Source organism: Petaurus breviceps, unplaced genomic scaffold (genome assembly GCF_028583685.1).
Source record: "Petaurus breviceps papuanus isolate PSGF00001 unplaced genomic scaffold, PetGlider_PUasm1.0 178, whole genome shotgun sequence".
NCBI lineage: Eukaryota > Metazoa > Chordata > Mammalia > Diprotodontia > Petauridae > Petaurus > Petaurus breviceps.
The window spans coordinates 10,890,866-10,907,880 of record NW_027185777.1 but is presented as its reverse complement, the minus strand read 5'-3'; the positions used below and the strand labels follow the sequence as shown (position 1 = coordinate 10,907,880).

Below are 17,015 nucleotides of genomic sequence, written 5' to 3'. Positions count from 1 at the left end.
AAGACAGAATTGAACTTGTTTTAACTCAAGGAGCTTATATTTTATCAGAAGAAATGAGAGAAAGAGAGAGAGACAGGGAGAGAGACAGAGAGAGAGAGACAGAGAAAGAGAAATGCATATCAAGGTAAATACAAGCAATATGTATATGAGACATTTCTTTTTGTCCTTGACCTTTTCTTTTGTGAGTATTTTCCTAGCAATGGGATCTCTGGGTCATAGATTATGGATATTTGTTACTTTTCTCTCATAACTGCATACAATAGTTAGACAAAAATACAGGAAATGGTCTCATATTTGTTTTAATTTACTTTTCTCTTATTGTTGGTGATTTGGAACAATCTATTAATGATATTGATGAGGTGTAGGCTCTGGGAACCCCAATGAGCTCTCCTTGAAACATTGAGGTATGGGGTGGCTTGGTGGCGCAGTGAGTAGAGCACCGGCCCTAGAGTCAGGAAGACCTGAGTTTGGATCTAGTATCAGACACAACACACACACAAACACACTCAAAAAAACCCCTAAAAAACCTAGCCATGTGACCTTGGCCAAGTTACTTAACCCCAATTGTCCTCCCCCAAAAACAGAAAGAATCTTTGAGGTACAGGCTCTGGGAACCCCCCTTGAACTCTGATTGAATTGTCTCGTTTTGATGAAGCATTTACATGAGGCCATAAGCCTTACTTTGAGGCTACACCCAAACTTCTGTTACTAGCCTGGCCCTCCACTGTCCATCTACTTCCCACTCTTGAGCCTATCAAAATATCAATCCACCCTTGAACTGGCCTAGCCCACCATTGTCTGTGGGCTCCAGGTAGCCTCCAGCAACTTCCCACCCTTAATCACTAATTGATCTCATCTGACTTCTCCTGAAGACCCTCCCCAAACTCCTCCTGTTGACTATCCCTAGAATCCTCCCACAACCTTCTGTATATAAGATCCCATCTTCCCTCCATGTGAGAGCGCCATAGAATGAGCTAGCACAGACTTACTCTATGTCCAATACAAATGAACTTTTAATAAACTTTCCTTTTCTTTGGCTGAGAAGACTTGAGTCAAATTCGTTTGACAGGACCTGCTGTGTTGGTATTTTGGGGTCTCCAGAGCAACTGTAACCCTCTTTATGGGTAACCTCTTCAATATGAGATTCTTCCTCTAAGAAATTTGTTGATACACATTGACTACGTGCAAAGTGAGGAATGACTTGGTTGTACACATTCGAATTACTTCCTTCTGTCACTTACATATGAGACCATTATCAGAGGTATCTGATGCAAGCATTTTTTTTCCCATTCTATGATTCTTCTTCTTATCCTTGTTTCACTGAAGTTGTTTCCTTAAAAAAAGCTTATCAACTTCACATAACTGAAAGTCTAGCCTGTCTTTTGTAATCTTTTCTATCCCTTTTTTGCTGAGAATTCTCCTCCTAGGCATATTTGTAAGAAATACCTCACTCCCTTTATTTCCCCATTCTTAAAAGTGCTGTGATATTGCCTATTTAAATAGAGGATCAATTTGAAATTCATCATAGTATATAATGCCAGCATAAGATCCTGATCTAAACCAATTTTTTTTAAGCCAGACAACTTTCTAGTTTTTCCAGTTGTCCTTGTCAACTAGGAAATCCTTCCCCCAAGTTATTTATGTTGTTGAGTTAATGGAATGGAACCAACCCTCTAATTTTCAGATGAAGAAACTGAAATGAATAGGACACAAATATCTTATTGAAAGTTTCACAGACAGGAAGTTGTAGAGCCAGGATATGAATTCATGTCCTTGAACACTAAACCAAGTGGATTTTAGAAGAAAAAGGATTTACATCTTCTACTCCTTTCTGATTCTGCAACATATTGTGTTGATCAATGTCTACCTGTTCATAGTCTACCAGAGATTGTACAGTCCAAATGCCTATTTTTTTAAACTTAGCCTTCTAACTAAAAATGAGTTTGTCATTTGTGTCTAACAATCAGTTGGGTTTCAGCCAAACACCTGAATACAATTTCAGTGATACTGCTTTTCCCTCTTTTCTGTTCCCCTGAGATTTTAGAGCTTTGCCAAAGGCAGCATATCACGGGATAATAACAACATTCATAGTTCAGCGGGTGGCCATGAGCCACACAAAGATTGTAACACATACTCAAAAACAAGCAGAGAAAATACATAATGAAAACAAGCAATATGGAGTAAAAAACCACTATATTTGGTTATCATAAATATTTGTGAAATGAGAACCTAAGTCAAACATGTGGATTCCTCTTAAACTTTATTCTAAAGTTTATTGTGTTAGGGTTTTTTAAGGGCTGGAAAGTTTTGCTTTTTTCCCCCTATACAACATCAGGAATTCATTCAGCCCTTTCACCCCAATGTTAATTTTGCAAGTGGCCACCCATGCATGTTTAACCAAAAAAGAGCTAAAGTCAGCTGGAGGGCCAGGATCTCTTCCTAGCTATGGTCTCTGGGTGGTGAGCCTTGAATCCTTTCAAGTGCCTGTCCAAGAAGAACTTCCAGGGGTAAAATGTAATGGTGAAAAGGATTTTTTTTTTTGTCTGTCATACCAGACACGGGCCTATCTTTGTAAGCTAGGACACCTTGGCATACTTTGCAGTATCTCAAATTTGGCCAGTTTTTCAGGGGGAGGGGAAAGACTTCTGACATCTTTCAGATCCTAAACCCAAGCAGCATCAACAACATAAGCCCAGGACAGCATTTAAACTTCAAAAACTGAAATATTTGCTTTAAGTTACATCTTTGGGGGTATAGGAAGAGACCTTAGTGAAAATACAAGTAAAAATCAAAAGTATAACAACACCTGACCTGTTTACTAGAAAGGGTCATTGTGAAGATCAAGAGAAAAAAAGCATAGAGAGAAAAATGGGCAAGATACAAACACAGAAGAAATAAAGCCAAAAAAAGGGGGGCAGAGGAGTTGTTAGGTGCAGATAAAAAACCAGTTCTATTGAGTAGGAATTTTAGACCTGAAAGGGTTATTTGGTTTAACCCCATCACTTTATAAATGAGGAAATTGAGAAACAGAAATTTAGTGACCTGCCTAATGCTGGTCTGTTTCCACCATCAACCTTCTCTTTTCTTTCCTATGTGCTACAAACTTGTACTGAAGAAGTTGCAAGCCATTCTAAAAGGATCCTGAAGATTTACATTAGCTAATCTCAATGGGGGCCTGCCTACTATATGGTAAACTTTTTAGTCTAGCTCTAGCTCAGTCCAGCTAATTCAAACCTTCTCCCTTGGTCAAGCATCCTACAACATACATTTCAGCTGTCCTCTCACCAAAGGAATTCAACTCATTTTAATAAGAAAACAGAAGCTACTTATCATTAACTACCACTTTTCCTACATTTTCTCCCTTATCCTTCTTTGCTCCATTAATAAAGAGGTGGATCATCTCTTTACAGTGAGAAACAAAAGAAGGCATTCTGTTTTCACAGGATTACAAGTCCCAGCTTTGAGTGATAACGGGATGCAAGTCTGAGGTGAATGGTTCTAATTAGAGCTATGACCTAGCAGAACCAGGCTTCTGATTAAAGAAAAAGGTCAGAAGCCTGTACGCATGCTTAATGAGTCATTTAATATTATCCAAAACACCCCCAGGGCCGAACAAGCTAATTTGAATGCACATGCAATAGGTGACACTACATGACTGCTATTTTGATTTTTGGTTGCACCAATGACCCAGAACTGCTAACTCCAAGGAGGCCAATGACCTCTTGATCAATAAATACAGTTACCAAAAGCCTTTTCCCTGCTCAGTCCTTATTGATCTCTCTGCAGCATAGAGCAGTAGAAGGACTGGAGTCAGGGGACACGAGTTGGAATTCTGACTCTGCTACTTTCTATATGTGTGGCCCTGGAAAAGTTGCTTCATCTCTCTGGGCTTCAGTCCTTGTGTGTAAAATGAAACAGTTGGACTAGAAAACCTCAAAAATCCCATTCAGATCCTATGACACAGGTGATCTTTCCTCCTGAATTCTCTTCCCTTCCTCAATTGTCAAAGTACTACATTCTGCTTGTTGAACTCCTTTAGATCTTTTACCTCATCTCAATCTCTTGATGGATTATCAGATATGTCCAATAGTCTTATCATGGGTATCTTCCAATGCTTTCTCCTGGGTCATCTTTTCTCTCTGTACTTTCTCTCTCAGTGGTCAAAACTTCAAAGGATTTTGAAACTAACATTTCTAGCCAGATAATGCCCAAATCTACATATAAAATTTGCAAGAATATAAGATAATGCCGAAATTCCATCAATAACATCTAAACATGTCACTTCCTTGCTCAAGAAGCCCCAGTAGATCTCTCTTGCCTTTGGAATTAAAATATAAACTACTTTACCTTGGTCTTTAAAACCTTCACCATCCAGGCCCAGATTACTTTTTTCTTGGCTATTTCACATTCATCTCCTACACTCCAGGCAGACTGGCCCACAAGCTGTTTCCTATGGGTTATTCTGACTCCCAGTTCTTTGGATTTTAGACACTGTTAACTTAAAAAATGCTCCTTCCTCCACTCAGACCATTTGAAATAAAGCTCAGCTCCAGCTATAGCTCTTGTAGCAATCCTATCTCTGTTCCCTAGTTTCTTTCCAAGAATTTTACTCAAGAAATTTCTTTGCATCAACATTGTATATCTAACTAAAGTTTAATAGATGTGGACTGACTTGGCCTATAAAAGTTGGGGAGGGGGAGGATGGTCCTTGGAGAATGCACAGATATTCCCCATCTGTTTCAAGTCTTCCTGAGGAAACTTATGGAAAGTCAGTTTCCAGCCATGTGTGACTGAGCAATTAAATGTTATTAGGGATGGACTGACCTTTAGGAGATAGGTCCTTATATCACACACAGTCATTTCCTTCATAGTCTTAGTACAAAAAATCATTTGGAAGCCTTGAGTATATTTACATCTGGTCATGATGGTTCAGGAGTTTATATTGTGTGAAGATGAAGAATATTCTAATTGGCTGTGGATTTAGAAGACTGACCACTGAGGAGAAAGAACTGGTGGGCTGCTGCTGCTCAACTGGACTCAGTCCATCTCTCAGATATTGGGCTTTTCACAGGATATAAAATTTCTGCTGAATGGCCCATATACTGGCATCCCTAGTCTCCCTCTTTGATGGTCAGCCACAGTTTTCAGTACTTTAACATCCTGCTCATCTGTGTGTTACCGAGTTCATACAGATATCTTTCCTGTGGGAGAGTTAAAGTAATTCTCCTCCCTTTAAGAGTGATACCACTTATCCCTAGACATAGCAGAAACTCTTTGACTTCCTCAGAGCCTGGATTAGAATGTTCATCAGTCACCATCAGACAGGAGTCAGGAGAGGTCCAGCCTCTTCCTTTTGACAATTTTTCCTGTTTCAGAGTCCATTCCATCAGGGAGGGACTCTGCTTTTAGTTTTGGTGACCACCAAGTTACACTTCTCCTATTCCTATCAAGACTCTTGCAGATGAATGGCTGAGGACAGAAGGATAGAAATAGTCTTTGCCCTGGACTCAAGCATGCAGTTGAGTTATTCAAATCCCAGACTTTTCCTAAGTTAGAGATACTTTATTTTTGAAATGGTTACTCTTGACCAGGGGCAGGAACCTGTGGCCTCAAGCCCACATGGTGCCCTCTAAGTTCTCAAGTATGGTCCTGTGACTAGATTTAGGGCACAGGATTGCATCTATATTTTATATTTAATTTTCCAATTATTTATCATTTTTCCCAATGTAAGTTCCCGAAGGGTAGGAACTATTTCGATTCTTGTCTTTCCATCTCCAGCTCCTATAATAGTACCTGGCAAACATCTGATGTTTTGTAAATGTTTGCTGAATGAAAAAATTATTGGGTTGACTTGAAGAGGGCATATAGCATATTTAAAAGGCTGTTTGCACCTTGCCATAATTTGAAAATAAAATACGTTTTATACTGTTGTTATAATATGCTTTTAAAGGGTGGCTTTGTGTAGAGGAGGGGTTGGCCATTGGACCAAATCTACCAACTGCCTATATTTGTAAATAGAGTGCTACTGCATAAAAAAAAAATGTTAAAAAAAATACTATGACCTTGAAGGCTATACAAAAAACAAGTTGGAATCAGATTTGGCCCATGCTTTGCCAAGCCAAAATGGAAACTGAGAGGTTCTTAAACTGGGTGTATAGGTACTATGAGGTTGGACAGAGGTAAGAATACATCTTGATTTTCACTATCTCAAAACTGAAACATAGCATTTCTTTCTGTTTTGAATATAAACAACAAACCTTCCTTATCTTGAGAAAGGGTCTTCAGGATTTGCCTGACCTGCCAAAGAGGTCTATGAGAGAGAAAGAGAGAAAGAGACAGAGAGAGACAGAGACAGAGACACAGAGACAGAGACAGAAAGAGAAAGAGAGAGAGAGAGAGAGAGAGAGAGAGAGAGAGAGAGAGAGAGAGAGAGAGAGAGAGAGAGAGAGAGAGAGAGAGAGATCGAACCCCTGATGTAGACTTTAGGAACTCTCAGGGCATCCATATTTGTTTTATAATAATTGAGCTTTCATCAGATTATTTGCCTAAAGATGGGAAAATCCTCAAAACACATCAAAACAGGAAGGCATAATGAATTTTATTTGGTAGAATTTTTGCTCACAGATTTAAAAAAAATTTATATGGAAAACTGATAATTCTACTGTTTGTTTTCAAAGATACCTATTTTCTAAATTTCCCTCCCTATTTATTTCACAAAATAAAAATCTGTCAACACTTTCAAAATGAATCATCATTTAGAATTAGGTGTGAGGCAAACATATCCTTGCATTTAAATGGTTGACTTCATTTGAATTGCTTCAAATGCTTGTTTACACTTTCTTTACATTAGTTATTCAAAGGTGGAAGGGAAACACAAGGAAGGGCCTAGCAAAGCAATGATAAAACAGAACATTACTTACCACAAATGAAAGGGTTCTCATCTGAATTGTCAGCACAATCATCTACAAAATCACATCGTTTATCCTTTGGGATGCAGTACTTGTTAGCACACAGAAATTCCTGAGCAGTGCATTTTTTCTCTGAGATGATTAGAGGAGAACAATCTTGAAAGCCAATATCATCCACTGCTACATCTCCCATGTAACTGACACCACGTCTTGCCCTGAAGACAATCTACAAAGTAATGGAAAGAACCATTAGAGAGATCTGTCATTCAACAAGTTCAGGGGCCAATACTGAGATAGTTACCACCTAGTAGACTGACTCAATACAGTCAAAAATCTTGGGATCCAGTTTCTATCTAGATAGAGCCAAGTCTGGAAGCATGAGAGTAAGATCAAGTTGGCAGTAAAGGTATAAGTCAACACACCATTACTAATATTTCTACCAGTGAAGGGAATCAGAGACAACTTCTTTCCTATCTTGTAATTAACCAGATCTGGAAGTGAAAGACATGAAGAGTTGAGATGGTCAGCCAATCAGTCAATAAACATTCATTAAATGCCTTTTATATACTAGGCAGTGTGCTAAGCACTGGTCATATTCATAGTTCACTAAAGGAAGAGAATTCATAAAATTATAGCTTTGGGAGTCAAGATGGCAGAGTAAAAGCATGAATTTACTTGAGCTATTCAAAAATGACTCTAAACAAATTTTAGAGTTATAGAACCCGCAAAATGACATAGTGAAATACATCTCCAGGTCTATCACACTAGGCTGGGAGCAGAGTCCCCATGTACTGGCACAATAAAGATGACCAAAATATAGAACCAGAAGAAGACAACAAAGTAAAACTACTAAATCAAAAGCCTCAAAGAAAAATGTAAACTGGTTGCAGGCCATGGAGGAGCTCAAGAAGGATTTTGAAAAAAGCAGAGGAGAAATTGGAAAAAGAAATGAGAGTGATGCTAGAAAATCATTAAAAACCTTGAAAACAGCTTGCTAAAGGGGACCCCAAAATACTGAAGAAAATAACACCTTAAAAAATAGACTAATTCAAATGGCAAAAGAGGTCAAAAAGCCAATGAGAAGAAGAATACCTTAAAAAACATAATTGACCAGATGGAAAAGAAAGTTCAAAAGCAAACTGAAGAAAATAATTCCTTCAAAACTAGATTGGAGCAAATGGAAGCTAATGACTTTATGAGAAATCAAGATATTATAAAACATATCCAAAAGAATGAAAAAATAGAAGGCAATGTGAAATATCTCATTGGAAAATAGAACCAGATATGATAATTTTAAAATTATTGAACTACCTGAAAGCCATGATCAAAAAAAGAGCCTAGACAACATTTTTCAAGGAATTATCAAGGAAAACGGCTCTGGTATTCTAGAACCAGAGGGTAAAGTAGAAATTGAAAGAATTAACCAATCACCTCTTGAAGATACAAAAAAGAAAACTCCTAGGAATATTATAGCCAAATTCCAGAGTTCCCCGGTCCAGGAGAAAATATTACAAGCAGTCAGGGGGAAATAATTTGAGTATTGTGGAAAAACAATCAGGATAACACAGCTTCTACATGAAGGGGTTCAAGGACTTGGAATATGACATTCCAGAGATCAAAGGAGCTAGGATAAAACCAAGAATCACCTACCCAGAAAAACTGAGTATAATAGTTCAGGAGAAAATATGGCAATTCAGTGAAATAGAGGACTTTCAAGTATTCAAAGACCAGAGCTGAACAGAAAATTTGACTTTCAAATACCAGAATCAAGAAAAGGATGAAAGGGTAAACAGGAAAGAGAAATCATAAGGAACTTATTAAATTTCAAATGTTTACATTCCTACATGGAAGGATGATATTTGTTAGTCATGAGACTTTTCTCAGTACTAGGATAGTTGAAAAGAATATATATGTATATATACACATATGTAATATATGTATGTATAAGTGGGTATATGTACATATATGTATACATAGGCAGAGGGAACAGTGCAAGTTGAATATAAAGGGATGATATCTAAAAAATAAAATTAAGAGGTGAGAGGGAAATATATTGGGAGAAGGATATAGGGAGAGATAGAATAGGGTAAATTGTCTCACATAAAAGAGGCAAGAGAAAGCTATTATAATGGAAGGGAAGAGGAGGGAAGTGAAAGGGAATTAAGTCAACCTTAATCTCATTGGATTTAGTTTAAGGAGGGAAAAACACACGCTCAATTGGGTATCTTACTCTACAGGAAAGTACGGGTGAAAGGGATAAGAGGGGGGATGATAGAAGGGAGGGCAGATTGGGGGAGAGCTTAGATGCAAATACTTCTAAAAGGTTCAGGGTCAAAGGAGAAAATAGAATAAATGGGGGATGGGATAGGATGGAGGGAAATAGAGTTAGTCTTTCACAATATGACTACTATGGAAATGGTTTACATAACTATACATGTATAACCTGTATTGAATTGCTTGTTTTCCCAGTGGGGGTGGGTGAAGAAGGAAGAAGGGAGAAAATCTAGAACTCAATTTTTAAAACAAATGTTAAAAAAATTGTTGTTACATGCAACTGGAAAATAAGATATATAGCCAATGGGATGTATATATATATATATAGAAATATATATATATATATATAATATATAATATAATATATACATATATATATATATATAAATACATCTTGCCTTACAAGAAAGTAAGCGGGAGGAGGGAAGGGGAGGGATGGGAAGGATATAAGAGAGGACAGAGTAGAAGGGGTAATCAGTATGCTTGCCATCTTGGGGTGGGGAGTAGGGGAGAGATGGGGAGAAAATTTGGAATTCAAAATCTTGTGGAAATGAAGGTTGAAAACTAAAAGTAAATACATTCTGAACAAAAAATCACAGCTTTAGAACTAGATGGGATTGTCAAAGCAACATAGTTCACTGTCCCCCAACTTTGCAGATGACGAAGTTGATGTTTAGACAAGAGATATCTTTTAGAAACTTGCCTAATATCACAAGCATAGCAAGTGATACATGCTTTTGGCACAGGAAGTTTTCTCTCATTTTTTAGTGAATTTAGAACAATTGTCCCTGAGCTTTAAAGAATAATGGACAGACAGGTTACTTTGATCCTCACACTTTATTTTGAGCATAAACTTTGTTCTTTTCTTCAGAAATATGATGACATTCCAATAGTAAAGCAGTTTTCATAAGCTTCCCAAATTCACTTCCAACCTACATTTTCTGATGTGTTATGAGATAGATAGGCCAATTTAAAAATTCCATTTTGTGCTCCCAACTGAAGTGTTTCTGTTTCAAGTACACTAATGTAGTAGTGTTACTACCATGCATGAGATGTCTCACAACAGTAAAGAGATGAATTAAAAAGATTTTCAATAATTTTAAAGTCAAAAATGTGTAAAAGAGAAACACATTTTCTTTTTTTTAAGCTTTTTTTTTGTCCTTTTGGAGGGGGAAAGGCAGGCAATTGGAGTTACATGACTTGCCCAAGGTCACACAGCTAGTAAGTGCTCAGTGTCTGAGGCCAGATTTGAACTCAGGTCCTCCTGAGGGCTCTATTCACTACATCACCTAGTTGCCCCCACATTTTCTTTTAGAACAACTATCCAATAACAAAAGAAAACAACAATAGCAATAATAACAAAAACAACACAGAAGCACAAAAGCATACAGAGTCACAATCTGTGCAAAGGAAAACTTAGGAAAGCTATGAAGACTGTGTGCCTGGGACAAATATGTGGGAGGAAAACTATCTGCCAATTATATGATTTTTCCTCAATAAATAATGGTTGAACTGAGTTAAATCTTTCCCAAAAAAATGAGCGGGGCGGCCAAGTAGCACAGCGAGTAAGAGCACCGGCTCCAGTGTCGGGATGACCTGGATCAAATCCGGGCTCAGACACTTAGCACCCACCCAAAAACACCTGGCCGTATAACCTTGAGCAAGTTACTTAACCCCAATTGCTTAGGGGCGGCCAGGTGGCTCAGTGAGTAAGAGCACCGGCTCCAGTGTTGGGATGACCTGGAGATCGAATCCCAGGCTCAGGTACTCAGCACCACACCCAGAAATAACTAACCTTGAGCAAGTTACTTAACCCAAATTGCTTAAAAAAAAGAAGCATTTCTCTGTGTAATGATTTTTCAATAGGTCTGTTTTATTAATCATAATTTATTGAAGTTAATATTAAAAATCCATTTAAGAAAGAAATGATGGAGCCTGAATGGAGATCAAACATACTTTATTTTTCTTGGAGGTTTTTTGTCCGTTTTTTTTTCCACAACATGCCTAATATGGAAATATATTTTGAATGACTACATGTGTATTACCTATATCAAATTGCTTGCCTTCTCAATGAGGGGGAAGGGAAGAAAGTGAATTTGGAAACCATTTTTTTAAGTGAATGTTAAAAATTTTACATGTAATGGAATAAAGAAAAAAAAAATACAAGCCAAGGAAATATACAAACTATCCAGCAGAGGAAATACCCAAGAATTGGAAGGTAAACTGCCACAGAGTTACGACTGTTTTGATTCTGACTTTCCATGACCAACACTTCATAATGCCTGGCCTGGCACAAAGTATTCACTTAATACATGTTTGCTGGGTTAAACTGAATACCATTGGGATCATTTGGAGTCAAGAAGTAGCATTTTGGTTAAAAAAAACACATATAGAGTATGTATGCATGTATATATGTATGCATATGTACATGCATATATTCATGTGTGTGTACACAAGTATATGGAGAGAGACAAAGAGGGAAGATTAAAGGGAGGGAGGGAGACAGAGAAATGAGAGGAGAAAGAGAATCCATAAGTAGATAATCAAGAGTTGCAAATATGTAGGTTTACCAACCAGATAGGGGGAGATGAGGAGAGAGAAAAATAGATGTTGGCATGAATGTAATTAAGAAAAATACTATGAAGCAAAGCTAAAATGAAAAGTATTTTTTTTTCAACAATAAACATTCACAGTGAAAATAATTGGATTACAAACCTGAATATCGAACTGAATACCTAAAAACACCTCTACTCTTTTCCACTGGTCCCCCTGCTGGCCAGTCTGTGACCAGAGTTTGGTTGTCACATTACCATTCTTAATGAGTACCTAGGGGGGAAAAAAACAATTGTCTGTCAATAGGATTTATCTATAGTATTGAGCTTTAATATGCTTTAAATCTACCTTAAAAATCCTACCATCAAAGCTTCTTGTAGAAGAAACTGAGCCTGTGCTCCCTTTGTATATTTAGCATTGTTCAATAAATGTAGTATTGACAATAAAAATCATAATAATTATTATTACAGATTTTTGCATAGTGACTTTCTAAATATTATATTATTTTATACTCACAACAACCTTGGGAGATAAGTGCTATATTGTCCTCATTTTACAAACAAGGAAACTAAGAAACAGAAATTCAGTCACTTGCCCAGGATCATATAGGTAGTAAATGCCTAAGGACAGATTTGAACTCTGGACTTCCTGACTCCATGTCCAGTGTTTTATCTACTGTACCACCTAGTTGCCTCAATAAGAGTATTTAATAAAGATTGTCTGATAAGTGTTAATATAAATGAATATGTGAGTGTATACTGTTTGAAAATAATCGGTATAAATGGTTAATTTATCAAGTATCCATCAAGCATGTAACCTTTTTTCAATGACATTTTAAATTAAATTTTGTTTATTTTTAGTTTTTATCGTTCATTTCCATAAGATTTTGTTACAAATTTTCTCCCCGTCTTTCCCCTACCCACAACCCCAAAACAGTGATCCCACTGTATACCCCCGCCCACAATCTGCTCTCTCCTATATCTTCCTCTCTCCCCCCTCCAACTTTCCACTAGGGCAAGATGGATCTTTATACCCCAGTGCCTGTATATGTTATTTTGCAATTGCATGTAATAATAATAATTTTATATATATATATATGTACACACACATATATTTAAATATTTGATTTTAAAACTTTGAATTCCAGATTCTTTCCCTTCCTCCCTCATCACCCACCCTTATTGGGAAGATAAGCAATTCAATATAGGTTGTACATGTGTAGCTATGCAAAATATTTCCATAATGGATATGTTGTGAAAGACTGACTATATTTCCCTCTGTCCTATCCTGGCCCTCCATGACATTTTTTGAAGACTTTAGAACAGAATTCTACTTCTCAGGCCTGAAATAACCATAGAAATTAGAAATCAATCAGCTTAATGCTTTCATTTTCAAAGTGAGGAAACTGAGGCTCAAAGAGATTAGATGCCTTGTCTATCTCAGTAACAATGTAATCATTAAATGAATACAATGTGTTAGATTCTAGGGGTTTTTTTTTTCTTGTTTGTTTTTCCCAAAAGGAGAATTCATCTAAGTCTGAGTAGGTACAAGAATAATAACATTTATTTATTGGCTGAAAGTGATAATAGACATTTATCTTTATGATGGCAGGAAGGAAGCCTTCAAGATAACTACTGATAATCATGGGGAAGAGTAAGAGAAGAATGGCTCAAAATAATTCACTTAAGGTATCTTTAATTTATTCCTTTGGAACATTACATTTTTGACATCCAAAGAATCATTTTACAATGTTTTATGGAACTTTGGACTTCTGAGAATAAAACTAACTTTTTCGGTTGCCACTATTATCTTTATTTTTTAGAATAATTTTCAAGATATTCTTCAGAAAATCAAACTTTCTGATCCTCATGCAAATTCTCTTCTCTTTCAACTTAACTGTCATATAATTCTTGGTCCATAAAATTCAACTTAATTCAACATATTATCAAAGTCAGCAAAGGCACAATTTCTAACCAAAAATAAAAAGCTTTTGTAAAGAGTCATTATTAGGAATGGAAAATTAATGCATCTGTCTGCCTTCCTCTAATTTCCACATTTTAAACAAAGCACTCAAGGGAAAAATATCAGAATCTACAAGAATTTTATATCTCATTATCCATGCACAAAAACGATTCTATTGTTACTTATAGAATTAGCATTTTCATTGTTTTGATATATTTGTTACCCAATTTTGGATGTAGGTTGATACAGCACCTTCTATTAATATGACATTTTTCTTAGAGGAAATAATAGATCATGGAAAATATTACTAATTGTACTTATATTATCTATTGTTTATACAGTAAACAGTTTAAACCATTATTTTATAAAAATGGAGCCTAAACATGAAAGATACAGATGAAAGATACAAAGATACATAGTCTGCCCACATACGATTTGATACAGTTAAAAAAGAAAATAAGGTACACCTCTCCATCAACAAGACTGCCTTGTCTCCATTTTAGTCTATTTAAAATTCTTACACTTTACTTGTATTTTTTAAATAAAATTAACATTGTCTAAGAAATTAAAGTTAGCATTTCAATCTCAATATGACTATTACAATGTTGAAGTGGAAAGCTCCTTTAGAATCAGAGGACCTTGTTATCCCTCTTGTTTCTTCCATTTACTACCTAATGACCTTAGGCAAGTCATTTGACCTCTGTTGCCCTTAGTTTTCTCAAATGTAGAAGTGAATTTGATGGGTTGCTTGGGAGCCTGTGCTTGAACCCCAGTTCCAAAATCACATCCATTTCCAACATCACATTTCTCCCTAGCCTCAAAACACTCTCAGGCATTTTCTCCCCAGCTCAAAGGCAGTATGCCCTAGCAAAATATTTGTCTCTCTTTCTGATACAGTAGCCAGCTGCACCTATAGAATTTATTGGTTTGAAACAGCTGTGTATTGGCTGAACTGGCTCTGTACTGGGTCATAAAGATATTTACTACTCACTGACCTATCATATGTATCCTAGACTTAGTTATATGTATACTCCCTTAAGTTTATCTTGTCTAACAAGACATTAATGGGGGCAGCCTGGATATTTCTCAGTCAGTTTTGACCATTAGTTGACTTAGTGACATTTCAGGCCTAAAACCACAGCTCTGTAGCCAAACCTCACCTTGGGCTATTTATTTCCCAATGAACATACAAACCGTAATTTTACCCCTATAAAGTTGCAGGTTTCCTAAGAACTCCTTCCTGAGGAAAAGAGTAATAATAAACTTTTGCCACCTTGACTTAAAAAATGCTTGAGTCCATGAATTCATTCCAGGCGACCTTGCCCTGGGAACTTGGGTCTCAGGATCCCGTATCTCTGGGGGGTTTTTCTCTCAACATTTCTGGCCCCTCATCAGATTGGATGCATAACTACTAAGGTAAAAATGCCATCCATGTTGCTTTCTGCAATTCCTTTGTCAGTACTCCAAGTGAAGTCAAAGATGAGGTGGACAAGAGTAAAAAGGAAAAAGATGTTGGGAAGAGATGAAAAGGAGGAAGGGAGGAGAAGAAAGGAGAAAAGGAGGAAGAGAAGGAAATGTGTGTGTGTGTGTGTGTGTGTGTGTGTTTTAAAAGGACTGTGTTTTATAAGTTCAACATATCTTGTATGGTATTCTTTCCTGTTCCTTGAATCTTATGATGTTTCTTATTGTTCATGACTGCTGAGTTTATAGTAAAAAAGAAAATAAAATTTTATGATGATACAATGCTATTCTTTAGGTAAAGCAGCCTTTTAAAATTATGAAGATTCAAATAAATATTAGCTGTTATTTCTATATTAGCCCACACTAGTTGATCTAACTAATCAACCCATTAACACACCTTTTCACATAAAAATGAATATTATCCAGGGGAAAGAATATTTATCTCTCTTTTCTATCTGCCTATGTGTATTATATCAATATTTAGTATATAGATACTGTATCTACCCATCTATAATGACAGATATGTAGATATAGATATAAATAAATATTTGAATGCTGATGGGGGTATAAAGGACAGAGAAAGGAAAAGAATGGGCAAAGTTTTGTAGTACAGGCCCTTAGTCCCCACTGGGGCACAACAGTGGGGACTATGAAAGAAATGGACAGTGGAACCTTTAATAAAATATTTAGGTTGACAACAAGTTTATATAGATTTTGTATTTACACTTCTTCCCTAGAGCCAAACTGGTACTAGTCTGGTCCCAACTCTCCATACCTTCTTGGCATATAGACTATGGGACAGGCCTGACTCTTTTTAAAAATACAATGGTAGCTTTAGTAGTCTTTCTGCCTGAATGACTCTCTGTAGAAGAAAAATAAAAAGTAGGAGATTTTCTTTCGGGAAGATCACCCACACAGACAACTGGGCAAAAGAATGGGTTTAGGTTAGATGGAAAATCTTTTACCATGAAGAAATATTACTTTTGACTTAAGGAAACTGAGTAATATTTTAAACCACCAATTAAAATGATAATTTCCTAGGCCCTAAAAGAAAAATAGAATGAACCTAAAGAATATTGTGTAGTAGTCCTAAAAACAAGAAAAATAATCTGCTATTTCTTTTTTTTTTAATTTTTCATGAGAATGTGTTTCTCTGCTACCTAAGTGATGTCAATTGGTAGTAGACCTTCCGCAACAGAATCAGTATTTACTAGGGTCCTCCTGTCCCCATGTACATTAAGCTAGTTCATTTCCTAAAAGGCAAGGAAGCTGTCCCCACAATATATTTGGCAGAGGGCACTTTAGGCATAGTTGGTAATCTCAGGCTGTTTTTCAGCTTCCATCTAAAAATATAAAAGGTTTGCCATGAGGAGCCTGGACCTTTTGTATTACCTAGGAATCTGTCCAAAGGCCCCCCAGTGTCACCAGATTCTGCCTTCCTGATTCTATGTTTTCTTGTATAATGTGGAATGAAGCTAAGTGTTAGACCCTTGTTCAGTAAACTGTAAATACCATGCCAAGTCAATGCTTATTTAATTGGTGAATGATCTAGGAATATCTAATTTTGGAGTAATCTAAACTACCAGGGGCCTGGTTTGAGAAAAGTTATAGCTAGACACATACATTCTAGCCATATAGGAAACAGCTGAATCATTGAATCATGTAATTTCTCCTAAGGACTACATAAGACTGCTGAAATAACATTAGATTTCTAGTCACAGGACCTCATTTCAAATTCAGACTTTGCCACTTGCCACCAAAGTGACCTTAAACAAGTCACTTAATTTCTTTAGGCCTTGTTTCTCTCCTGTGTAAAGTGGGGGATTACACCAGATCAGATGTGTTAATACAAGGCCT

The 17,015-nt window shown here is 36.6% G+C and overlaps 1 protein-coding gene across 1 annotated transcript in view; it reads right to left on the bottom strand.

The window, feature by feature from the left end:
- Positions 1-17,015, bottom strand: part of MALRD1 (MAM and LDL receptor class A domain containing 1) — a 930,206-nt gene that overhangs the window by 560,967 nt on the left and 352,224 nt on the right. Inside the window, exons 25-26 of the mRNA XM_069086118.1 lie at positions 11,898-12,008; positions 6,921-7,134 (exon numbers count right to left, since the gene is read on the bottom strand). Of these exons, the coding sequence (XP_068942219.1) occupies positions 6,921-7,134; positions 11,898-12,008 (325 nt within the window). The remainder of the gene's footprint in view (positions 1-6,920; positions 7,135-11,897; positions 12,009-17,015) is intronic.